The sequence below is a fragment of the Pseudophryne corroboree genome, chromosome 4 (assembly GCF_028390025.1).
Source record: "Pseudophryne corroboree isolate aPseCor3 chromosome 4, aPseCor3.hap2, whole genome shotgun sequence".
Lineage (NCBI taxonomy): Eukaryota > Metazoa > Chordata > Amphibia > Anura > Myobatrachidae > Pseudophryne > Pseudophryne corroboree.
Genome location: NC_086447.1, coordinates 131,431,146 through 131,457,141, shown reverse-complemented (window position 1 = coordinate 131,457,141; position 25,996 = coordinate 131,431,146). Strand labels below are relative to the sequence as shown.

At 45.6% G+C, this 25,996-nt stretch overlaps 1 protein-coding gene and 2 non-coding genes across 5 annotated transcripts in view; all 3 read right to left on the bottom strand.

Annotated features, from left to right (window-relative positions):
- ADAM17 (ADAM metallopeptidase domain 17) overlaps window positions 1-25,996 on the bottom strand; it is a 214,795-nt gene that overhangs the window by 10,397 nt on the left and 178,402 nt on the right. For all 3 annotated transcript variants that reach the window (XM_063915438.1, XM_063915437.1, XM_063915436.1), the window contains exons 18-19: window positions 11,187-11,275; window positions 7,808-7,864 (exon numbers count right to left, since the gene is read on the bottom strand). In XM_063915438.1, the coding sequence (XP_063771508.1) occupies window positions 7,808-7,864; window positions 11,187-11,275 (146 nt within the window). The remainder of the gene's footprint in view (window positions 1-7,807; window positions 7,865-11,186; window positions 11,276-25,996) is intronic.
- Window positions 13,521-13,634, bottom strand: LOC134913384 (U5 spliceosomal RNA). Its single transcript, XR_010177151.1, has one exon. It is a non-coding gene; the product is annotated as a U5 spliceosomal RNA (small nuclear RNA).
- On the bottom strand, window positions 15,315-15,425 carry LOC134913565 (U5 spliceosomal RNA). The gene has a single exon (XR_010177290.1). It is a non-coding gene; the product is annotated as a U5 spliceosomal RNA (small nuclear RNA).

Genomic DNA, 25,996 nt, shown 5'->3' with positions numbered 1-25,996 from the left:
GCCAAATTAAATGCCCCCCCCCTCTCTCTTTTTTACCCTTTTCTGTAGAGTAGTCTGCAGGGGAGAACCAGGGAGCTTCCTTCCAGCGGAACTGTGAGGGAAAATGGCGCCCAGTGTGCTGAGGGAGATAGCTCCGCCCCTTTTCCGCGGCCTATTCTCCCGCTTTTTTATGGAATCTGGCAGGGGTATTTACCTCATATATAGCCCCTGGGGCTATATATTGAGGTATTTTTGCCAGCCAAGGTGTTTTTATTGCTGCCTCAGGGCGCCCCCCCCCAGCGCCCTGCACCCTCAGTGACCGGAGTGTGAAGTGTGAGAGGAGCAATGGCGCACAGCTGCAGTGCTGTGCGCTACCTTGGTGAAGACTGATGTCTTCATGCCGCCGATTTTCCGGACCATCTTCTTGCTTCTGGCTCTGTAAGGGGGACGGCGGCGCGGCTCCGGGACCGAACATCAAGGCTGGGCCTGCGGTCGATCCCTCTGGAGCTAATGGTGTCCAGTAGCCTAAGAAGCCCAATCCGGCTGCAAGCAGGCGAGTTCGCTTCTTCTCCCCGAGGTCCCTCGCTGCAGTGAGCCTGTTGCCAGCAGGTCTCACTGAAAATAATAAACCTAAGACTATCTTTCTTCTAAGAGCTCAGGAGAGCCCCTAGTGTGCATCCAACCTCGGCCGGGCACAAAATCTAACTGAGGCTTGGAGGAGGGTCATGGTGGGAGGAGCCAGTGCACACCAGGTAGTCCTAAATCTTTCTAGAGTGCCCAGCCTCCTTCGGAGCCCGCTATTCCCCATGGTCCTTTTGGAGTTCCCAGCATCCACTAGGACGTTAGAGAAAAATAAAATAATAAACTCGACAGCTGCAGAGGCCGCTGAAACGTGCCCAGCTCCTTGGGCATGTAAAGAAAAACTGGCTACTGAAGGCAGGGGGTGGGGTATAGAGGAGAAGGAGTCTGTGCTGCTGCCGATTTAATCTTTAACGCTTTTGGTGCCGGCTCCTTAGCTCCACCCACTGTCCCAGTGTACAGCAGAGGATGACAGAAAAAACAAGATTTTACTCACCGGTAAATCTATTTCTCGTAGTCCGTAGTGGATGCTGGGCACTCCGAAAGGACCATGGGGGAATAGCGGGCTCCGAAGGAGGCTGGGCACTCTAGAAAGATTTATGACTACCTGGTGTGCACTGGCTCCTCCCACTATGACCCTCCTCCAAGCCTCAGTTAGGACACTGTGCCCGGACGAGCTGACATAATAAGGAAGGATTTTGAATCCCGGGTAAGACTCATACCAGCCACACCAATCACACCGTACAACTCGTGATACTATATCCAGTTTGACAGTATGAAAACAACTGAGCCTCTCAACAGATGGCTCAACAATAACCCTTTAGTTAGCAATAACTATTTACAAGTATTGCAGACAATCCGCACTTGGGATGGGCGCCCAGCATCCACTACGGACTACGAGAAATAGATTTACCGGTGAGTAAAATCTTATTTTCTCTGACGTCCTAGTGGATGCTGGGAACTCCGAAAGGACCATGGGGATTATACCAAAGCTCCCAAACGGGCGGGAGAGTGCGGATGACTCTGCAGCACCGAATGAGAGAACTCAAGGTCCTCCTCAGCCAGGGTATCAAATTTGTAGAATTTTGCAAACGTGTTTGCCCCTGACCAAGTAACAGCTCGGCAAAGTTGTAAAGCCGAGACCCCTCGGGCATCCGCCCAAGATGAGCCCACCTTCCCTGTGGAATGGGCTTTCACCGATTTAGGATGCGGCAGTCCAGCCGCAGAATGCGCCTGCTGAATCGTGTCACAGATCCAGCAAACGATAGTCTGCTTAGAAGCAGGAGCACCCAGCCTGTTGGGTGCATACAGGATAAATAGCGAGTCAATTTTCCTGACTCTAGCCGTCCTGGAAACATAATTTTTCAAGGCCCTGACTACGTCCAGTAACTTGGAATCCTCCAAGTCCCTAGTAGCCGCAGGCACCACAATAGGTTGGTTCAAGTGAAAAGCTGATACCACCTTAGGGAGAAACTGGGGACGAGTCCTCAATTCTGCCCTATCCATATGGAAAATCAGATAAGGACTTTTATATGACAAAGCCGCCAATTCTGATACACGCCTGGCCTAAACCAAGGCCAATAACATGACCACTTTCAACGTGAGATATTTTAGATCCACGGTTTTTAGTGGTTCAAACCAATGTGATTTTAAGAAACTCAACACCACGTTGAGATCCCAAGGTGCCACTGGAGGCACAACCGGGGGCTGAATATGCAGCACTCCTTTTACAATGTCTGAACTTCAGGTACTGAAGCTAATTCTTTCTGGAAGAAAATCGACAGAGCCGAGATCTGTATCTTAATGGAGCCTAATTTTAGGCCCATAGACACTCCTGCTTGTAGGAAATGCAGAAATCGACCTAGTTGAAATTCCTCTGTTGGGGCCTTTTTTGGCCTCACACCAAGCAACATATTTCCGCCATATGCGGTGATAATGTTTTGCAGTTACATCTTTCCTGGCTTGAATCAGCGTAGGAATGACTTCCTCCGGAATGCCCTTTTCCTTTAGGATCCGGCGTTCAACCGCCATGCCATCAAAACGTAGCCGCGGTAAGTCTTGGAACAGACAGGGCCCCTGCTGCAGCAGGTCCTGTCTGAGCGGCAGAGGCCATGGGTCCTCTGATATATTTTCTTGAAGTTCTGGGTACCAGGCTCTTCTTGGCCAATCCGGAACCACGAGTATCGTTCTTACTCCTCGCCTTCTTATTATTCTCAGTACCTTTGGTATGAGAGGCAGAGGGGGGGAACACATAAAACGACTGGTACACCCACGGTGTTACCAGAGCATCCACAGCTATCGCCTGAAGGTCCCTTGACCTGGCGCAATATCTTTTATAGCTTTTTGTTGAGGCGGGACGCCTTCATGTCCACCTGTGGCCTTTCCCAATGGTGTACAATCCTTTGGAAGACTTCCGGATGAAGTCCCCACACTCTCGGGTGGAAGTCGTGTCTGCTGAGAAGATCTGCTTCCCAGTTGTCCACTCCGGGAATGAACACTGCTGACAGTGCTAACACATGATTTTCCGCCCATCGGAGAATCCTTGTGGCTTCTGCCATCGCCATCCTGCTTCTTGTGCCGCCCTGTTGGTTTAGATGGGCGACTGCCGTGATGTTGCCTGATTGGATCAGGACCGGCTGGTTTTGAAGCAGAGGCCTTGCCTGACTCAGGGCATTGTAAATGGCCCTCTGTTCCAGAATATTTATGTAGGGAAGTCACCTGACTTGACCAAAGTCCCTGGAAGTTTCTTCCCTGTGTGACTGCCCCCCAGCCTCAAAGGCTGGCATCCATGGTCACTAGGACCTAGTCCTGTATGTCGAACCTGCGGCCCTCTTGAAGATGGGCACTCTGCAGCCACTACAGTAGAGATACCCTGGTCCTTGGAGACAGGGTTATCAGCCTAATGCATCTGAAGATGCGACTCGGACCACTTGTCTAACAGGTCCCCCTGAAAAGTTCTTGCATGGAACCTGCCGAATGGGATTGCTTCGTAGGAAGCTATCATTTTTCCCAGGACTCGCGTGCAATGATGCACCGATAACTGTTTTGGCTTCAGGAGGTCTCTGACTAGAGATGACAGCTCCTTGGCTTTCTCCTCCGGGAGAAACACTTATTTCTGGTCTGTGTCCAGAACCATCCCCAGGAACAGTAGACGTGTCGTAGGAACCAGCTGCGACTCTGGACTGTTTAGAATCCAACCGTGCTGTTGTAGCACTTTCCAAAATAGTGCTACCCCGAACTAGCAACTGCTCCTTGGACCTCGCCCTTATAAGGAGATTGTCCAAGTACGGGATAATTAAAACTCCCCTTTTTCGAAGGAGTATCATCATTCCGGCCATTACCTTGGTAACACCCTCGGTGCCATGTACAGTCCAAACGGCAGAGTCTGGACTTGGTAATGGTAATCCTGTACCACAAATCTGAGGTACTCCTGGCGAGGATAGTAAATAGGGACATGCAGGTAAGCATCCTTGATGTCCCGGGATACCATGTAATCCCCCTCGTCCAGGCTTGCAATAACCGCCCTGAGCGATTCCATCTTGAACTTGAATTTTTTATGCATGTGTTCAAGGATTTTAAATATAAAGAAGGGTCACACCGAACCATGCGGTTTCGGTACCCCAAACGGTGTGGAATTGTAACCCCGTCCTTGTTGAAGTAGGGGCACCTTAAGTATTACCTGCTGGGAATACAGCTTATTAATTGCCTCTAGCACAGCCTCCCTGCCTGAGGGAGTTGTCGGCAAGGCATATTTGAGGAAACGGCGGGGGGAAGACATCTCGAATTCCAGCTTGTACCCCTGAAATACTACTTGAATGAAACAGGGATCCACCTGTGAGCGAGCCCACTGATCGCTGAAATTTTTGAGACGGCCCCCCACCGTACCTGGCTACACCTGTGGAGCCCCCGCGTCATGCTGTGGACTCAGAGGAAGCGAGAGAAGAATTATGATTCTGGGAACAGGCTGACTGGTGCAGGTTTTTCCCTCTTCCCTTGTCTCTGTACAGAAAGGAAGCGCCTTTGACCCGCTTGCTTTTCTGAAGCCGAAAGGACTGTACCTGATAATACAGTGCTTTCTTAGTCTGTGAGGAAAACTGAGGTAAAAATATTTCTTCCCAGCTGTTGCTGCGGATACGAGGTCCCAGAGACCATCCCCAAATAATTCCTCACCCATATAAGGCAGAATCTCTATGCGCCTTTTAAGGTCAGCATCACCTGTCCAGTGACAGGTCTCTAATACCCTCCTGACAGAATGGACATTACATTCATTTTGGATGCCAGCGGCAAAATATCCCTCTGTGCATCCCTCATATATAAGACGACGTCTTTAATATGTTCTCATGTTAGCAAACTAGTATGTTTGACAGGGTCACCGACCACGCTGCAGCAGCACTATCTGCAGGTTTCAGTCTAGTACCTGAGTGTGTAAATACAGACTTCAGGATAGCCTCCTGCTTTTTATCAACAGGTACCTTCAAAGTGGCCGTTCCTAAAACGGCAGTGCCACCTATTTTGACAACCGTGTGAGCGCCTTATCCACCCTAGGGGATATCTCCCAGCGTAACTTATCCTCTGGCGGGAAAAGGTACGCCATCAGTAACTTTTTAGAAATTACCAGTTTCTTATCAGGGGGAACCCACGCTTTTCACACACTTCATTCATTCATCTGATGGGGGAACAAAACACTGCCTGCTTTTTCTCCCCAAACATAAAAACCCATTTTTAGAGGTTAATGTCAAAAATGTGTAACACATTTTTTATTGCCGGGATCAAGTCACGGATGTTCCTAGTGGATTGTGTATATGTCTCAACCTTGTCGACACTGGAGTCAGACTCCGTGTCGACATCTGTGTCTGCCATCTGAGAGAGCGGGCGTTTTTGAGCCCCTGATGGCCTTTGAGACGCCTGGGCAGGCACGGGCTGAGAAGCCGGCTGTCCCACAGCTGTTACGTCATCCACCCTTTTATGTAAGGAGTTGACACTGTCGGTTAATACCTTTTACCTAACCATCCACTCTGGTGTCGGCCCCACAGGGGGCGACATCACATTTATCGGCATCTGCTCCGTCACTATATAAGCCTCCTCCTCAAACATGTCGACACAGCTGTACCGACACACCGCACACACACAGGGAATGCTCTGACTGAGGACAGGACCCACAAAGCCCTTTGGGGAGACAGAGAGAGAGTATGCCAGCACACACCAGAGCGCTATATAATGTGGGGATTAACACAATAACTTAGTGAATTTTCCCCCATAGCTGCTTGTATATACAATATTGCTCCTAAATTTAGTGCCCCCCCTCTCTTTTTAACCCTTTGAGCCTGAAAACTACAGTGGAGAGCCTGGGGAGCTTTCTTCCAGCTGCACTGTGAAGAGAAAATGGCGCCAGTGTGTCTGAGGGAGATAGCTCCGCCCCTTTTCCGCGGCCTATTCTCCCGCTTTTTTCTGGATTCTGGCAGGGGTATTTACCACATATATAGCCTCTGGGGCTATATATTGTGGTATTTTTGCCAGCCAAGGTGTTTTTATTGCTGCTCAGGGCGCCCCCCCCAAGCGCCCTGCACCCTCAGTGACCGGAGTGTGAAGTGTGTATGAGGAGCAATGGCGCACAGCTGCAGTGCTGTGCGCTACCTTGGTGAAGACTGATGTCTTCTGCTGCCGTTTTTCCGGACCTCTTCTTGCTTCTGGCTCTGTAAGGGGGACGGCGGCGCGGCTCCGGGACCGAACACCAAGGACTGGGCCTGCGGTCGATCCCTCTGGAGCTAATGGTGTCCAGTAGCCTAAGAAGCCCAATCCGGCTGCAAGCAGGCGAGTTCGCTTCTTCTCCCCTTAGTCCCTCGCTGCAGTGAGCCTGTTGCCAGCAGGTCTCACTGAAAATAAAAAACCTAAATCTATACTTTCTTTCTAAGGGCTCAGGAGAGCCCCTAGTGTGCATCCAACCTCGGCCGGGCACAAGATCTAACTGAGGCTTGGAGGAGGGTCATAGTGGGAGGAGCCAGTGCACACCAGGTAGTCATAAATCTTTCTAGAGTGCCCAGCCTCCTTTGGAGCCCGCTATTCCCCCATGGTCCTTTCGGAGTTCCCAGCATCCACTAGGACGTCAGAGAAATGGATGCATCTGATAAAGGATTTATACTGCACATTATATACTTTTACCATCTTATTTATGCCTTACATGTTTTATGTGAAAGCTGCAGCAAAATATATAGCATAACAATCCACACCTCTGCATGAAGCCTGAGAGGCACTACTGAGAATATTATTAGGGACAGGGAACATTACAGGCTGGATAACAATATGGACACAAGGGTCTGTAGACCTGTGATATGGTTTGCAGGCTGAGCAGGGCGCAGTATCTCCTCACTGCTTCGTTATTGTTGGAAATCACTATTGATGTGATGGGAAGGGAGGAACAATAATAAATATAGGAGAGACATTCTTGAATTTAGGTTTCTCCCTTTTTAGAATGGCTTCTACAGGTGTCCACTACATAACTGTAACAGAAACAAGCTATCATACATAACATTACCCAGTAACTTAGAATAGGCCGATCTGAGGCTCCCTGTATTAGGGTCACTGGTTTCCGGGTTCCTCCAGGAGTGCAGCTGTGGCAGAATTTTTAGTTTTTAAAAAGCTTCATTAACTTTAGGTGTACTTTGCTGTAGTGTGATCTTAGAAAGTTTTAAAAGCGTGTTTGATGCTACAGTGTTGGGAACTTTGAGCTATTTATTGAGCAGCACAAAAACATTTAGTATCACAATTTTTTCTCAGAAAGGATCAGGATCCCGGCAGTCAAAATACCGGCACCAGAATCCAGACCGCGGGTTTGCCAGGGGTGCGAACATGTAAGCTGCGGTTCCGCGACGACGACTGAGTTTGTTAGGTTTGGGGGGGATTAAGTTTAGGCACCCACGAGGTGGGTTAGGGTTAGGCTATGGGGAGCGGGGGTTGGGTTTCGGCAGTGGAAAGGGAGGCTTAGGGTTAGGGGGGGCATTGGGGGAAATGTAAGTATACTTACCTAACCCCTGTCGAGCTTCTCACCATCGGGATGCCGCAGTCTGTCTTCTGACCACAGGCATCCTGCTGCCGGCATATCATACCCAACCTGTCAGAAAAGTCAGTACAGCACAGTGGAGACATCAACCAGACATCTCAGCTATGTATTTATAGGCCTAATTTATGGACTGTTACATTAATGTTACATCTCAAGTAGTATTTTTCTTCTTACTGCAGGATTAATACTTACACTGGGTAAAAATAAGGATTTGGCATTTTCTTCATACTGCTTGTCCAATTTCTTATCCTACAGCGTGGGAAGAACATAAAAAGGTCAACAGTGTGTCAGGCTTCTGGTTCAAAGCAATTGGGTTTATGGTGATAAAGCAAATAAGTCTCTAGCAACTGTATATCAGAGAGCAAACGACTCTACTGTGACTGTAATGAAGACGTGCAGTGCAACACAAACATCTATAATGACTGGAGGGGCTGTTTAAGGGGCAAACCACCACATGATGGGAGGCAGCTATGGGCTGAATGGCTGTGCAAGCTAGTGTTCATGTTAGGCTCATTTAGCAGGGCACTGTGCCCTGCCCGGGAAAACATCACATCCTCCTATTCTAACACCCTCTTGTGGTAAGCAAAGAACCCGTAAAGAGGGAATAGGAGCAGATCAGCACAGCACGGTTACAATGTAGCAGTCTTCTCCTCATCTCTCTCTGACCGAGCATACTCATCTTGTGCCAGCAATGGATCCCACCTCCCACATTGTGCCATCTTCCCAGTGACATCCCTGGAAAGATGGCGCCATGCAGTGAAAGCAAACACTGGCACTGTGCCAGAGGTTTCGCTATTTTGTACACATGCGCCATCTTCCTGTTGGTCAGAGACCCATTTGCTGGAGAGGTGGGATGTGGAGGGCCCTCTGCACACTGAGGAATATATCCGTGGCTCAGAGGTAAGCAGTGAGCATGTCCTGCTTATTTCCCCAGTAACGGAACAAGGGGGGGCTTACAGAGAAGACAAAAGATGACCCTGGTAGGGAGAACTCTTATCTGAGGTAACACAAGGATTTATTTTTTCATAGAACAATCATAAAATAATTTTTATTGGTATGCCTTAAAAATACTAATTCATTAATAAATATGTGATCATGAGCGAAAATATTTTCGGAGAGTGTGTGTATTCTTTAATAAATGGCCTCAGCCAAAATCATAGAATGTATAAAGGTCCGTCTGTATAGTAGTTCCCTTAACACAATGTGTTGGGAATCGAAGTATTTAAAAATTGAATAGTGTGACCATCATCTAATCAGTTATATAGCCCATACAAAAGTTTCACAGGGCAATTGGTTTGAATCATGGGTCACTGGTTGGTTACTTCGATTGGGTCACCTGTACAACAGTACAGGTCCTGAAAGTCAGCAAGAAGTATCTGTGGAACTGTAAGTGGTGGACATAAACATGTTATCCACCCACCTGGTGATACTGCCACCTCTGTGAAAAAATATATATATATATAGTTGTTATTCACATGTGTACTGAAAGCAGGGGTTTGCAACCCTAATGCTTGTACAGAGACTCAAAAGCAGCACATTTGCTCAATGTAGATTATTCACAAAGGACAGGGGCGGAGCCTGTGAATCTGCAATGTACAATAATCTCTCAATATATCTCTTTAGACTGTACACAATCTCCAATGCAGCATATTCCTGGACAAGTACTGTGATTATTGTGCTTTAACAGTAATGTGAGGCACACCTCATGGAGGATAATTTCCTAGTCGTGCTTATGGCTAAAATATAAACACATATACCACAGGAATACAAATTGACATGATTGTTAGAAGATTTGATATAATCAATTGTGAGATATGAGGCACATATACCTCAATTATTCACAGGTTGTCAGACAGTTTTAATACCAAATCTTTAAGCACTAGATAGAGATATATACAGTGGCCAAGATACAGGTATGACTACCCTTCTGCTGTTCTCCCGTCTTGCCAAATGGTATAGGACGAGGAATGAGAGAGGGTAAGTGCACCCAACTTGGCCAGAAGAAAGAAAGAGGAGGTATCAAGCAGAGTGACCTGCGGCAGGTGCTCCCTGATGCCCTTTTAACAAGCAGTGCAGAGAATGTTTAACCTGCATTTCGGTCTCTAGTGCGGTACACTCCTGAAATTTCCTTATTGTACTGTCAGATACTTGTATGGAGCATATGTATCTTTCAATTTCTCAAAGAGCTGTGTCTATTTTTTTTAAAAATGATATGCTCATGACAGACTGCTATTCTTGTTGTATTTGTGCCAGCAAAATAGAGCACATGTAACTCTTTGAACTTGCACTTAATCTCTCTAGCAGTACACTTCTATATAGTTACTTTTCTTTGTCACAGTGGTATATGGCACACAAAATACATCAATTTTCTAAATAATTGTCAAACACTTGTAGGTGCTTGTCAAACACTTGTAGGTGCTTAATTCACAACCTCAATTTAGGATTAAAGGGGGTCGTGCTCCAGCAAAGGTGTAAAACTCACAAATTTAACATTGAGCAGACATTTACAATTGCTGAAATCATAATGTGATAATTAGAACGCAACCCCTGTTGGGGCTCACTGATAATCATAAACAGCTGTTCCCTCTTGTGCAGATACATCAATTGTACATGATACAATGTGATCTTGTGCAGATACACCTATCAGCGACCAAATAGCAGTTAGCTGATAATGTTAATCCTGCTACAATTGCACATGATACAATGTGATCTTGTGCAGATACACCTATCAGCGACCAAATAGCAATTAGCTGATAATGTTAATCCTGCTACAATTGTACATGATACAATGTGAGAGAGTATAGGATATTGCCAGCAGTCTGATAGCAGTTAAAATAGTAATTGTTAATCCTATTGTAATTATAGGGGATGCAATGTAACAGACTTTTGTACCGATTCTAGTGACCATGGTTACCCTTCCCGCCGAGAAGAGGGGAGTATTGATCTATTTTTAACCCTCTTAGGGGTTTTCTATTTCAAAACCCCTAAGAGTCCTAACAGGTTTAGCATCAGATGACATTATTGCCCTTATTTATCAATGAGTGATAAATTTCACTGAGAGTGATAAATTGCTCCAGCCAATCAGGTCCTAACATCCATGTCACAGGCTGTGTTTGAAAAATGACACAGTTAGGAGCTGGTTGGCTGGTACAATTTATCCCTCACAGTGAAATTTATCACTCATTGATAAATAAGGGCATATATATGTATCTATCACAAACAATCTTCAAACTAGACTGCACATATATTCTATCGGTACAGAATCGGGTGTTCTCTATGTATGTGGGGGAATAGAACATACTAGGGGCATATATGCTCACCCCAAGAAGTTACTATACACATATGTGCTGTGCAGCGTGTGATAACCAGTCTGGGTAGCTTTAATGTCACAAAGCATGGAGTTTAAAATCTGCCCTCCTCCATGATCAGCACCCTGCCCTAAATAACCTTAAAAAGTGAATGCTAGCAACCTATCCGCTTATCAAGAACTAGCGTCATCGCTGAGGCAGGAGAACGTTGGTTTAGGCCACTAGTAGTCAAGGTAAAAGAATCTCTGTGTTTAGTTACTCACCACACAGTGGACAAGAATACTGAGGGGGATCCAGAACAGCAGAGAGAAGACAATGACAGACCCCACAATGTTATCTGCCAGGAACTTGCCTGAAAGACGAACACAACATACAATTATCAGCCTGGAACAAGAGTCACAAGCAGGAAAATAGGATTTTGGTACTTACCAGGTAAATCCTTTTCTTTGAATCCATAGGGGGCACTGGAGTACTCTTGGGATATGGACGGGCGTAGCCGAACAAAGGCACTGAATATTTAAATTTAGGACTCTCCCCCCCCTCCATATCCCCGAGTACCTCAGTGTACTCTCTCAGTGTTTTTTACTGAGCGAACAGGAACGATATAGAGAGGTTGACAATGGAGAATACCTATAACATAACGGACAACAACAATGTTGACCCATAACCTTACTGTCAACTAAACAGTTGACACCATAACCGATAGAACTTTATAATTTGAACCAATCGGTGAAAATGTGTTACCATAAGCTCCTCTGAGCTTAATATCAATCAAGTAAAACTTGTTACCCTAAGCTCCCTTGAGCTTAAAACAACCCAGGTAAAACTGCTCTGGGTGGGCGTCCAGTGCCCCCTATGGATTCAAAGAAAAGGATTTACCTGGTAAGTACCAAAATCCTATTTTCTTTATCATCCACTAGGGGTCACTGGAGTACTCTTGGGACGTACCAAAGCTTCCCTCGTGGGCGGGAGAGCTGTTTGATACTTGTAACAGTAGGCAGCCCAAAGCTAGATGCTGATGGCGCCACCATTTATAACGTGTAAACGTGCACAAACGTGGTGCACATGAAGGCTATATAGCCGCGTTTTAGACGCTCCACGACCCACTGGGTCTGACATTCCCACAGAACCTGTGGGATGAGCTATTACTGACGTAGGCGATTGTAACTTAGCCTTAAAGTAAGCCTGACTTGTAGTCATTATTATTACCCAACTGGATAATGTCTGCTGAGAAACTGGCTAACCCCAGTTGGCAGTATCATAGAGAACAAACAACGGATTCATATCACGTACTGTTGACGTTCGGGACATATATAAACGCGTAATGCGTGTACCACATTCAGAATTCTAGAATGTGCTGTCCACACAGGAACCCCTATTGGTATATTGATGTGAAGAATACGAAAGCGTGATTCGTCCGAAGATCTGCTTTGTCATGAGAAAACTCAAATACGGTGGCTTGGAATACAAGGCACCCAAATATGAAAACAAAACCCTTGCCGAAGCCAAGGCTAGAAGAAAAATGTTTTCCAAAGTGAGAAACTTAATTCCCATTTGTTGAAAAGGTTCAAAATATGAAAACTGTAAGAAATCTGAACCCAACTTCAAGTCGCCTGGCGCTGTAGGTGGGATAAATAGAGTCTGAACTTTGATGACACCTTGTAGAAAGATGTGTACAGACGCAAATAGAGGCAAACGTCTTTGAAAATAAGTTTACCACACAGATACCTGCACTCTTAGTGCAGATCAACTCAGTTTTCCATCCCACCCCGTTTAACAGAATACGGGTAACTTGAAGGATGATGTTGGAAACTTCCGAGGTTTACAACCTATGTAAGCACACGAAATTTTGTAATAATGAGCTGCCTTAAGCGGCTTACTATTTCGTAACATGGTTGGTATAACCGATACTGTAATGCTCTATTTCTTAAGAGGGCGGTCTGAACCCTCACCCCGTCAACCGCAGCTGCGGTACATAGATAATAGGTACATAGGTAACTATGGGTAAACTAACGTTCCCTGATGTAACAGGTTGGACGTATTATGAGCGGGCCAAGATCGTGTGCAAGTATTCCTTGAAAATTCGAGAAGCAAACTTCTCCGAAACCCATGAGATACCACCAGTATGACTGTGACAAACTGTCTTATGATCCGTTTTGGCAACGGAGAGAGCAGCGGAAAATGGTGGAGCCAGATACACGATGCTGAATGACCACATGAATGTGAGAGACTCCACCGCCACTGCCCTTGTGATCTGTTTTGTACACATACTGAGCTTTTCTAATTGTGGCGAGATGCCATCATGTATACTTGAGGGTAACCCCCTTCTGTGGACTCACATATGACACACCTCTGGATTTAATGTCCAGTTTTCAGGATCCAAATCCTGACGGGTGAGATCCTCTGTCTAACAGATGTCCACTCACGGAATGATCTCTTGACATTTTCACATAATGGTGTTCTGAGCCATTGAGGATTTGAGTCACATGCCGCATTGCCATGCGGCTTCTTGGTTCTCATGCCGCATTGCCATGCGGCTTCTTGGTTCTCACTGGTTGTTGTGTATGCAACTGCCGTTGCCTTGTTTGACTGCTTAAGGCCAGCGTGAGGCAGGCATCAAAAATTTACATGAAACTCACGGTTGTTCCTCTCCACGGAAATCTTTAGTAAAAGGCGAAAGATTTATTCGTTCTGAAGAGAAACCAGAGTATATCCCTGGTCAGACTGAAAGCGAATCATGTATTGCATTGTAAAATGCACAGAGTAGTAGGACATTTATCGACCGCAATCTGTCGTGTTTTAGAACCTTTGTCGCTGATTTTAACTACAAATCCTGACCCTCTGCGACTGTCGTCCAGAGTATATGCACCCTTGTCCCTCTGTGGGAAACGCGAGTGAAGGGTGGCGAACTAAATTGAAAACACATCTTTATTCTTAATAGGTGAATACACCAATGTACCGCTAGTGTGCGTGTTTTGTGCTAATTACTAGATGTACATTTGTTCTTGCTGGTGTAGTAGGTAAAAGTCTTTGATTTACCGTATTTATAATCTTACCTAGGAATTGACATCGTTTAGACGGAATTAGATGCGATTGTTTTCGAACTTGATCTGCTACCGCAGTATACCTTAGTAGCGCAAGTTAGAGGAACTTTGTTGAGACAGAGTTCTTATGTGAGATGAGCTATCATCCCAACATCACTTTGGTAAATACCCAAAGCGATAAGCAACGGTAGACATGAAATGGTTAATGGTTGTGGCGATTTGCAAACGCTAGAACCTGTGATGAACAAACCGGACTGGGTAAATACGCATTGTGAAGATCAAATGCAATTATGCAAATTTTGTGGCTCCAATAAGCAAATACTAACCGCAGAAAATCCATTTTCTAACTGTAGTAAATGACTTGCTGATTGATATTGCGACGGAGCTGTTTGGTTTTGCTCAAACAGAAGGGAATAAGTAACTCTGACTCTGTTGGCGTACTACTGCCTGGTTTATAAACCAGCAAAGACTAAATGACAACCTGCCAAACCGTTCGACAGAGGCAGTTTTGTACTTTAAGCTGTAAATAGCTGAGACATGTATGAGTTGAAGTCCTGAAACCTCGCAAATGTAACATGTAAAGACGCGCTTCCACAATTGTAAAAGAGGTCATCAAACCACTGGCTTGCTGACTGTAACGTCCTGTCGTTACAAGGCGTGACTGTTTCTTATAAAGGGATAAAACGCCGTTACAAGTATACTGTATGCGGTAATGGCTGAATATCATAAAGGGATAAAATACCGTTACAAGTATATCAAATTTATGAGCAAACAAGCTCTGGCCTTGTCGCGCTTAACTAGCGACAATGAAAATAACCGGCGTTAGCAGAAGCTTTACAGATATACTCTGCAGCTTCTTTTACCAGTGATCGTCATTGTTTCATACATAGATTCTAGTGACCCAAATGTATCCTGGGTTTTTATAATGTTTGACAGAAAATCATATACCAATGGCGGATCGCGTCCTTTTGGAAACGATTTTGTATGGTTGTTAAAAAGCCCCCGCACTATCTGAGTGCTGGACTAATGTACCCTTCTCACTCGTAGTTATCGGTGTGAAATTTGACATAGAATCGTGCATTAAATTATAAGACCAGTGAAATAAACACTCTGGTACCCAAAGGGAAATTGGCCCTTTGGAAAGACTGTCTTTTGGTAGAGCTGGCGGAGACATTCCGAGACTCCGATGTTACCGCTCTTTTAATTTGAATTGCCAATGTTAACATAGGATTTTTAAAATTATTTTTAGTCTGCACTATAGCCCTACTCGCTATGTAGACAGACACCACAATAGGCAACAGACAGACACTTGCACGGCTTAATGAAGTTATTATGTGTCATATATATATATGTTATTGCTGAACAGCCTATTCATATGAAACTCAAGCTTGTTTCTCTCTTCGGAAATCTTTAGCAAAAACCGAAAGATTTATTCGATATGAAGAGAAATCAAAGTATTCTTTATGTGAAAAGCAGTTCACATGGGCATATGAAACCCGAACCAAATTCCTACTAACTTCCCTGCGCCTCTGGTGGCTTAGAGATGTAGGGCAGGAATGTTCTAGAATTAAGTAGAAATACAGATTACATGGCTAACTTATGTGAAACTGAACCAAAAACTTCCCACTAACACCCCTGCGCCTCCTTGTGGAGTATAGGTGTATGGGCGGAATGTTCTGGAATTATAACCTGTAAGAACAGCAATGATTAAAATGACCATCATGCCATGTGCAGTTTACAATACATTATCTTGCAGCCTTATGCTTTAGCTAGCCTTCCAGTTATTTCCATTAACTGTTTAAACACTAAGCAGTCTCTTAACCCATGCAGCCTTCTGCTGCTATGGGCTTTACTCAACACTGCCTGCAGTGATGTATTATTTCCAATATATCTTATTCCCAAGCAGCCTTTGCTGCTGCTATGGGTCAATAACTTGTTTAAAACTGAGCAGTCTCTTATTTAAAACTGAGCAGTCTCTTAACCCATGCAGCCTTTGCTGCTGCTATGGGCTTTACTCACCGTCACCCCCCTGCAGCCGCGCTGCTTGTGATGTAGCTTTTAGCTTCTCCCTGTGCAGCGGCCGGAAGCGAGTGCAGGGAGCCTAGGGAAACCCGGGGAGCGCTGCTATATTGCGCCGGGGAGCCCTCCGGAAGAACGGGCGGCGCCTCATACAGCAGTGGCCGGGTGCAGCGCTGGAAGAGCGGCCGGCGTCTTTAGTGACGTACGGCCGCTCGGAGCTTTAGACACGGGTACGCAGAGTGGCTGCTTGGGCGGCGCTCGCGTACAGTGGCTGGGAGAGCGGCCGGCGTCTTTGAATGACGTGCGGCCGCTCGGATACGTTTCTACAGTGGCAGAGTTCTGGTACAGTGGCTGGGAGAGCGGCCGGCGTCTTTGAATGACGTGCGGCCGCTCGGATACGTTTCTACAGTGGCAGAGTTCTGGTACAGTGGCTGGGAGAGCGGCCGGCGTCTGTGAGTGACGTGCGGCCGCTCTCTTCGTTCAGCGGGGTATCCTGCTAATGAGCGCGCTGTAAGCGGCGGGCAAAGCGGTGGTAACAATAAAGGCTTTCCCCACACAGCAGGGCGGCAGCGTGAGCTGACCGCCCTGACCCCCCACCATACCTTGTAGTGCCGCACTCTGTAAGCTCCGTCCAGATTGTGACGGGGCTTTCATCCTGGCTGTGACGGGGCTTCTTTCTGTAAGCTCCGTCCAGTTGCAGTAGGATACAGTGTCTGCCTGTGGCTGTGAGGGTGCTCTTTGTGAGGACCGACACGCCATGCGCTTAGCGCCTGTGGCTGTGAGGGTGCTCTTTGTGAGGACCGACACGCCATTCGCTGCCCGTGCAGCGGCACTATCCCGGACCCATGTTTTTCCAGAAACTGGGAAGGGATGTGCTAAGTGTAAAAATAAAAAATAAAAATTAAAAATAAAAATCCAAGTGTGGTTATACCACAAGCCAATGTTCGTGCTGTGAGCACCGAAAAAACACTGAGAGAGTACACTGAGGTACTCGGGGATATGGAGGGGGGGGAGAGTCCTAAATTTAAATATTCAGTGCCTTTGTTCGGCTACGCCCGTCCATATCCCAAGAGTACTCCAGTGACCCCTAGTGGATGATAAAGAAAAAGCTTTTGTCCTGAAATGATGGTTCCTTTTACAAATCATCTGATACAAGCACAACATGTTGTTCATCAGATAAAATGTGATACATATGAGTAGGAATAACCGGCCTCATAGTAACTTGGGCAGGTGGAGACTGTACACACGTTACATGAAACCCCTCTACACTAACTCAGATATACCACCAATGTCAGCTGGGCAGAAGTATACTCCATAAACATTTCCAGAGATCCAGCACTATTAATATTCATTAGTTTGTGTTTATTTGGCCACATATGCTGGAATCAGGCCAAGTCAATTTTGGCACCTGCACGCCTGTGTATGAGCCAATCAATATTGATCGTTTGGCAGGCAATAATGGCTGCCAGACCAGGATGAAAAAGCCCCCCCCGTGTGTTCGAGCTACTCTACACCATACACTGAGAGACAAACCTAGAAAATAAGAGGCAGGGTTGGTGCATCTATAATGGCCACTGGCATCTGTCTGTGTGCTCACATACATAGAGCAAAGACTATGTGAGAACACGTGCATTACAATACTGTATTCCCTAAATACATTGTAGACGTGACACAAATGCACTCTACCCCATGGCAGATACCAGTATACAGTATGTCTGATGGAAATGACTAAGGGCAAATAATTTAGTGATTGCCCATTTCCAGTAATTGGTCCCTGCCAACAAGCATTGATATACAGGTTGAGTATCCCATATCCAAATATTCCGAAATACGGAATATTCCGAAATACAGACTTTTTTGAGTGAGAGTGAGATAGTGAAACCTTTGTTTTTTGATGGCTCAATGTACACAAACTTTGTTTAATACACAGTTATTAAAAATATTGTATTAAATGACCTTCAGGCTGTGTGTATAAGGTGTATATGAAACAAATGAATTGTGTGAATGTACACACACTTTGTTTAATGCACAAAGTTACACAAAATTTTGGCTAAAATTGGCTTCAGGCTGTGTGTATAAGGTGTATATGTAACAAATGCATTCTGTTGTCGAAGTCAGAAAAATGTCTCAATGCACGTTGCCATATTTGCACCGCACACTGGTCCGCGCTGCGCGTGCGTACGCTCTCCCGTGGAGGCGCATACCCGCAATAGCGTGCACTCGCAGGCGCGGTATGCGTATTTACGGTAGAGTTTATGTAGTCGTAGCGTGCGACTCATTCGTTACAAATGTTCACAATTAATGTAGTTTATAGATCATGGTCCCTTTGATAGATTCTGAAAGTTTGGTTAAAATACAATGTCCCAGAGCTGAGGAATCCCTCTTTATATCGTACGAAGGGTCTAACAGGAATCATACAGCAGTGTTTGGTACCCATCGGAAGAGTATTTAATTAGCAATATTCCGGTGTTGGTTTGGAGCGTATTAATCGCTCGTGCGAATAGTTATGGACATAAGAAGTTTATGTCCATTTCTATTATTTACACATACTCAGGTATGCGGCGGGAAACCCAGTTTCCCACCCACCTGAGCTGTTGGAAATCGTCACAGCCCACCTGTATGAATCACCCTATGACCTTTTGTTATGATGCAGGGCCGAATTCCTTCGGCCAATGGACAATGGGATTGTAGGACCAGGAGATTGCATTGTGTGTGGGGCATAAATAGGCAGGCCGACCACATCCAGCTCTCACTCTCTCATCAACGGTTATCTGCTGATAGCCGGGAGCTGGATATCGAGGCGCAGGCGATCATACCCTTTGTGCGTAAGTTTCTCTCCGTAATCATTGTCTTTCTGTGAGCCAATCTCTCTCTCTCTCTCTCTCTCTCTCTCTCTATCTCTCTCTCTCCTCTTTTCTCTTATATCTCTCATAGTATTATAGCATTGTATTGTATTGCATTTAGGTCAGAGTAGTATTGTCTTTTGTATTTATAGTTTAGTTCTGTGGTTAGGAAGTCTCTGTTATATTGTAGTGTATCATTTGTACTGTTATCCCCTTTTACAAGTATATTAGATATAATACAGTTAATAGGCTTTGGAACCTAAACCAGTATCTGTGTATTCTCTATAGTGTTAAGTGTTCACTTGAGCGTCGGTGACGCTCAAGCAGCTTTGTAGTTAGTCAGGTTACACAAGGTTGCACTTACACCCTGTACTCACATTAAGGTATTCTTTGTATTTCTTTGGTATAAGGTTTAAACATTAAGGTATAGCGTTGTGAGCGTCTGCGCCGCTGGTGATCTCCTCGTGGTCTCGAGCGTCCGCTACGCCATAGCGAATCATTACTCTAGTCATAGCCAATAACGTGTCCTGTGATCACTGGGCCGTGAGCGAACGTGACGCTTGAGCGTCTCGCCTACGGCTGAGCGATCGCTACGCCAATAGCGTACCATTACGGTACTTCTTAAGCAAACAGCGTACAGTGTTCTTAGCTTCAGAAAGGGTTGTTATACGACAAAGGAATTTAGTATTGTCAATTGGGGACTCGTCCTATCCTTCTCATATCTGCACTAGGTAGATCAGCAGACATTATCCATCAGCAAAGGGCGGGATCATATTCCTTGCAGTGCTGATTGGATAAGCGTCTGCTTCGCTTAGATAAAGAGTGCTGAAGGAATCCGGGAACCGGAAGTAAGAACAAAACGCTTGTGTCTTTTAAAACTGTTTTATTTCTCTTCTGTCTTGCGTATACACGCACGCATACATATATCTGCATTTTCTGTTTCATTTTCGTATATCACTATTCCTGTTTGCCAAATTTTATAGTTGATAGAAAGTGCAAAAAAGAGATTTGCTGTTATTTCATAGTAGAGGTGATAGTTAAAGTATAGAACAAACACACGGTTTGTCTGAGATACAAGGCAGTCAGTGTGGATTGCGGTAGATGATCAGGGATCATCTACATTGATAAAGGTAGAAATTGTGTTACGGTGGATCTTTGTTTTGCGTACACGTGTCCCTAACAAAAGACTTGCGTACGCAATCCAAACGGCAGACGCACGCAGCGTACATTACGCAACGTAGCGTCCGGTTACGCTCACGTAGCTCAAGTCACGAAAAAGTTGAATTAGCGCAAAGCGATAATTAGCGCAAGGCGATAAGTAACGCACAGCGGTAGATAACGCGAAGCGGTAAATAACGCAAATCTATTTTTGGAAAAAAAAATCTGAAATTTAGTTTAACAGATCCTGCTCCTAATTGGTAACACTTTTGGCCTAAAGACGATTTCTGCGCAGAAATAGATATAGAAACAAAAGTGTACATGTGTTGAGTGAGTGTGTTTTGTATACAAAAGTTTATATAACTTTAAGGTGGAACCAAAAGGAAAGCCGGGTACTCGTCAAGGGACATACGTGTAAGTGACATATACGGTGGCTAGGGAGGCATCCCTGGTTAAATAATATTTGAGCATTAGAGTATAGCGGACCATAAGGTAACAAGACCAGGAGGTCATAAGGTAACAAGACCAGGAGGTCATAAGGTAACAGGTAAAATAGACAAAGAGGTCCGCTATAAAAGTCCAGTGGCACAACGCCTGGGGTGTTGGTGCAGAACCCATATAGGCCATACAAGCTCTTGCTGAAGGAATCGCGGCCGGAAACATCGATTCCATTGATCTTTCAGTACATGACAAGTAGTGCTTGTGTACTGAACGATTGGACCGCACGTAATTGTGTGCAGTAGTTAGTAATCTGACCTAATACCATTAGAGTAAAGTGGTCACAAACGCTATTTGTACATTCTGACGTGATTTGTGTAATTTTTTATTTTTGGAAGGGAAGTTCGCTGGTCACTCAGGAACTATCCAACAACCGATACTTGCTGGGGAACGCGCCCCAGTAAATAAAGGTTCACAGGGGCCCTAGGTTGGGTACAGCAGCTCTGGTTACAGTGATTGCAGTACTGGCCAACGTGGGCGAGAAGTAAGTGGGGTACTTGATAAACCACCACCGCCGGCCTGCCCAAGGACATCTTGGTTTGTTTGTAAGGGTTCGCTGAAAGCCTTGATATTCAAGGAGGAATAAGCAACGCCTGCAGATTATGGGGGCCAATTGTTCAGGTAGGGGGCGATCAACCTCGGTTCGGGTTGATTCAGAGAACCGACCAGTTGGGTCGGCACGATATGTAATGTGTGAAAAATACGGTAGTCACACAGAGGTTTTATGTGATGAATGGGAGAGAATGACTGTACAAGACAGGGACAAATTCCCAAGAATAGGTAGCTTCAGTCCAGAAGTGTTACAAAATTTAAGGAGGAGGATATGTCTCGTAAAATCAACAAAGAGACGAATTCAACATCATGATTGTTTACAGTTATGGCACCAGGAAGGTGAGATACAGAGAGGGTTGGCTCTGGCGGCGGGATCTGGGGCAGTCAGGAAGCTGATAGCCACAGCTCCTCCTCCACCATACATTGCAGGGGAGAAGTTGATTGCGGAGAGAAACGCACTGGGTTGTAAAACACAAACTCTTAGTAACCCTGTAAATGTTAATGATGTTAACCAAATAACTCATGCAAGTATTAACCCGTGCAAGATGTACCCTGTTTTGAACCTTCCTCAGGAGTGTGATCAAGAAGACGATTCAGCAACAATTTCAGCTCTCTCTCTTGCAGCCACCATAGCAGAAACCACAGTAGGCACAGCAACACCCACGAGATTAGTGAAAGCCCCTAGCGGAGGGATAGGTGAGGTCGTGTCAACGGGTAAGTACGGCACCATGCACTACACTGAAACAATTGTACCACAACAAGCAGTAGAATCTACACAGGAAGAGGCTGTTAGAATTGCTCCTGTAAGGGTAATAGCAGTTCCCAATGGAAAAACAGATGTGTCTGGAGCCACTCCCATAAGGAACATTGCCATGTACACTCCATTTTCCCGAATGGAATTAAGAACAATAGTGTCCGAATTTCCTGACCCCAGGAAGGATTTAGTTGCTAGCCAAAAATACATCAGGGATTTAGGTAACACTGTAGAACCCAACAACAAGGATTGGCAGATACTGCTAAGAGCTTGTTTACCTTCCAATGTTGATGCAACTCAGTTTTTAGCTGATTGTGCATTGGATAAAGATGTACCGCTTACAGACGTGTACAACAAGGATAATGTAAAAAGGATAAATTTACAGCTAAAAGAGTATTTCCCAGCCGTTGTTAAATGGAATAAAATATTTTCCATTAAGCAAAAGGAGTCCGAAACGGCAATAGAATATTTTCACCGGGCACTATTAGAAATGGCAAAGTACACTGGTATAGAAGACATTAAGACCAACCCAAACCATCGAGAAGTAGCAGTATCTGTACTGATGGATGGTTTAAAGGAAACATTAAAGACTAGGGTTCAGACCACGCAACCATGCTGGCGAGGTCTGTCAGTGTCCGGCTTGAGAGAGGCTGCTATTGATCACGACAGAAACATCACTAGGCACAGAGAGTCGCAAAGTGATAAGTTGATGTCCGTAAGTATACAGGCGCTGACCACAAGGCAGCCTGCGTATGTACCACCGAATCCTGTGGGTAAGGCAAGTGTAATAACATGTTTTTCTTGTAACAGACCGGGACACTTTGCACGAGAATGTAGAACAAAGAATGTACAAAGATCTTTTCAACCCCCTAGACAACAACACAACACACGACATTAGGAGCAGGGTCCACAGAGGCGGAGTTTTGAGCCACATACAGGGGAAACAAAAAGATATCCCCCGAACAGAGATTGGCATGCCTCTGGTAGTTCCCAGCTAACTCCCTCACAAGTAGTTGCTGCCAGCGGGATTCAGGGAGGTCAGCATACCCAATAGGGGTGTGGCCATACCTGTAATCTGCACCCAGTTAAGTTGATTGCTAGTCTTGGAAGCGAACCAGAAATTGCAATCAATGTAGCTGGTAAAACTTTAAACTTTCTTGTAGACACAGGGGCGGCCAAGTCAGTGATAAATTCGACAGTGGGCATGAGAACCACTGGTAGGACAATTCCAGCCATGGGAGTAACAGGAGTAGTCCAGCACTACCCTGTTAGCAAACCAGCCGAGATTACAATAGGGCCTTTGCATACCAAGCATTCCTTTTTGCTGGCTGCATCGGCACCAACCAATCTCCTGGGAAGAGACTTACTATGTAAAATGGGTTGCGTCATTTATTGTACCCCTGAAGGTGTATTCTTGGACATTCCTGAGAATCACGCTCAGGAAGTACGAGACATGCTAGACTCCCCATCAAAATTAATGTCACATTCCATTATGACAAATAGGAATCCATCCCAAGTAGAAGAAATGACATCTCAGATACCAGAGTCACTCTGGACAAAAGATGGACAGGACACTGGATTAATGGCAAACGTAGCTCCAGTAGTTGTGCAAGTAAAAGATGGTAGGATAGCTCCAAAAATCCCACAGTATCCTCTGAAGCCAGAGGTGGAGTTAGGAGTTTTCCCAGTAATAGAGCGCTTGCTACAACAGGGCATTCTAGTAAGAACGTCCAGCACAGCAAATAGTCCCATCTTCCCTGTTAAAAAGAGTGGGGGGAGGGGTTACAGGCTAGTGCAGGATCTAAGGGGGATTAACAAAATAGTTGAGAGTCAGTTCCCCGTAGTGCCTAATCCAGCTGTCATCCTAATGCAAATTCCTCCCACTGCCAAATTTTTCACTGTTATTGACCTCTGCTCCGCATTCTTTTCGGTACCTCTGCACCCTGACAGCCAATATTTGTTTGCATTCACATACAGAGGAGTCCAATACACGTGGACTCGGTTACCCCAAGGTTTCATAGATAGTCCAAGTATATTTTCTCAGGCTTTGCATGATTGTTTACAGTCTTTCCAACCAGACAGTGGATCAGTATTGATACAGTATGTGGACGATTTATTACTGTGTTCAGATTCACTGGAAGCATCTCTGAAGGATACGAAACAGCTCCTGTTTCATCTTTCAGACACAGGTCACAAGGTTTCCAAAGACAAGTTGCAATTATGCCAAGCTAAGGTAAAATATTTGGGACACTGTCTAACACAAGGACTGAGACACCTGACCGCTGATAGAATCCAAGCCATTAGAGACATGACACTGCCACAAACCCAGCAACAGATCAGGACGTTTTTAGGAATGTGTGGGTATTGCCGTAATTGGATCCCAGGGTTTTCCATATTGGCGCTACCTTTGCAGGAAATGGTCTCTTCAAACAAACCTGATCGGATTTCGCATACAGACGAATCTGAAACAGCATTTGAGAGACTCAAACAGTGCCTAACGCAGGCACCAGCACTAGGTATGCCAGACTATGGGAAACCCTTTGAACTATACGGAACAGAAAGTGCTGGGTGCGCAGCAGGTGTACTAACACAAAAACACGGTGACGCCAGCAGGCCAGTCGCATACTACAGCGCCCAGCTAGACACGGTAGCGCGATCCCTCCCCACATGCTTGCGTAGCGTTGCGGCGATAGCATTGCTAGTGACGAAAAGCGAAGATGTCGTGCTAGGCCACAACCTCACAATCCATACACCGCATGCGGTATCTGCCTTATTGAATTCTGCCCAAACCAGACACGTCTCATCTGCAAGGTTTACGAGATGGGAATTGGCATTAATGGCCCCAGTAAACATCACCATAAGGAGATGCAGTGCATTAAACCCTGCAACATTTCTCCCAGGTGTGCCTGGTCAGACACAAAGGGTGGAAGGTGAGAGTGATGGGGAAGGAGGATTTAATGCAAAGGAAGATACACATGATTGTATGGAATATTTGACCCAAAATTTTACCGCAAGGCCTGACATCAGTGACAATCCACTGGAAGATGCAGAACTCACGTTCTACACGGACGGTAGTTGTCACAGACAGTCAGACTCGGGAGACTTGTGTACTGGATACGCAGTCGTAGATGACCAAGACACCATAGAAGCGGAACCGCTAGGCCCACCTCACTCAGCCCAGGTTGCTGAACTGGTCGCCCTAACCAGAGCATGTGAATTGGCTAAGGGTAAGTCAGCCAATATCTACACCGATTCCAGATACGCGTTCGGGGTAGTCCATGATTTCGGAGCGCTATGGCGGCTCAGAAATTTCATGACGGCGGCTGGTACACCGATAGCACATGCAGCTTATATAAAAAGGCTTCTAACAGCGATACAGGAACCCGACAGAGTGGCTGTTATCAAATGTAAAGCACATACATATAGCCAAGACCCAGTATCCCTTGGTAACAGCCGAGCAGACGAAGCCGCAAAGCTTGCAGCTGCTACCCCCACACGGACAGACACCACACAGTTGATGGTATTTAATACCATCAACACACAGAAGTTGTGTGAGATGCAGAATTTGTGTTCCACACAGGAAAGAGCAGTCTGGAAGGCAAAGGGATATGGCCAGGAGTCCTCAGGGCTCTGGACGGATGGACATGGTAAACCGGTGGCCCCCAGGGCATACCTTCCATGTCTGGCTGAAGCAGCTCACGGGCTGACTCATCTAGGCAAGGAGGGGATGTGCAAATTGGTAAGAGCATACTGGTGCGCCCCAGGATTCTCCTCTCATGCGGGTAAAAGAGCAATGTCATGCATTACCTGTCTGAGAAAGAATATTGGAAAAGCAATACCTACAGAACCATCCCATATCCCACCTGCCGGCGGCCCTTTCCAGGTAATACAAATTGACTTCATTCAATTACCCCCATGTCGAAATTTGAAATATGTACTTGTCTGTATAGATGTTTTCTCGAATTGGGTCGAAGCTTTTCCAGCAGCTACAAATACCGCTATGTTTACAGCTAAGAAAATTGTGCAGGAATTTGTATGTAGATATGGTATCCCTAGAATCATTGAAAGTGATAGGGGTACCCATTTTACAGGTGATGTCTTTCAAGGAATGTGTAAATTGATGGGAATTGATAGCAAGCTGCACACTCCGTACCGTCCACAGGCGAGCGCGAAGGTCGAAAGAGTGAACAGCACTATTAAAAATA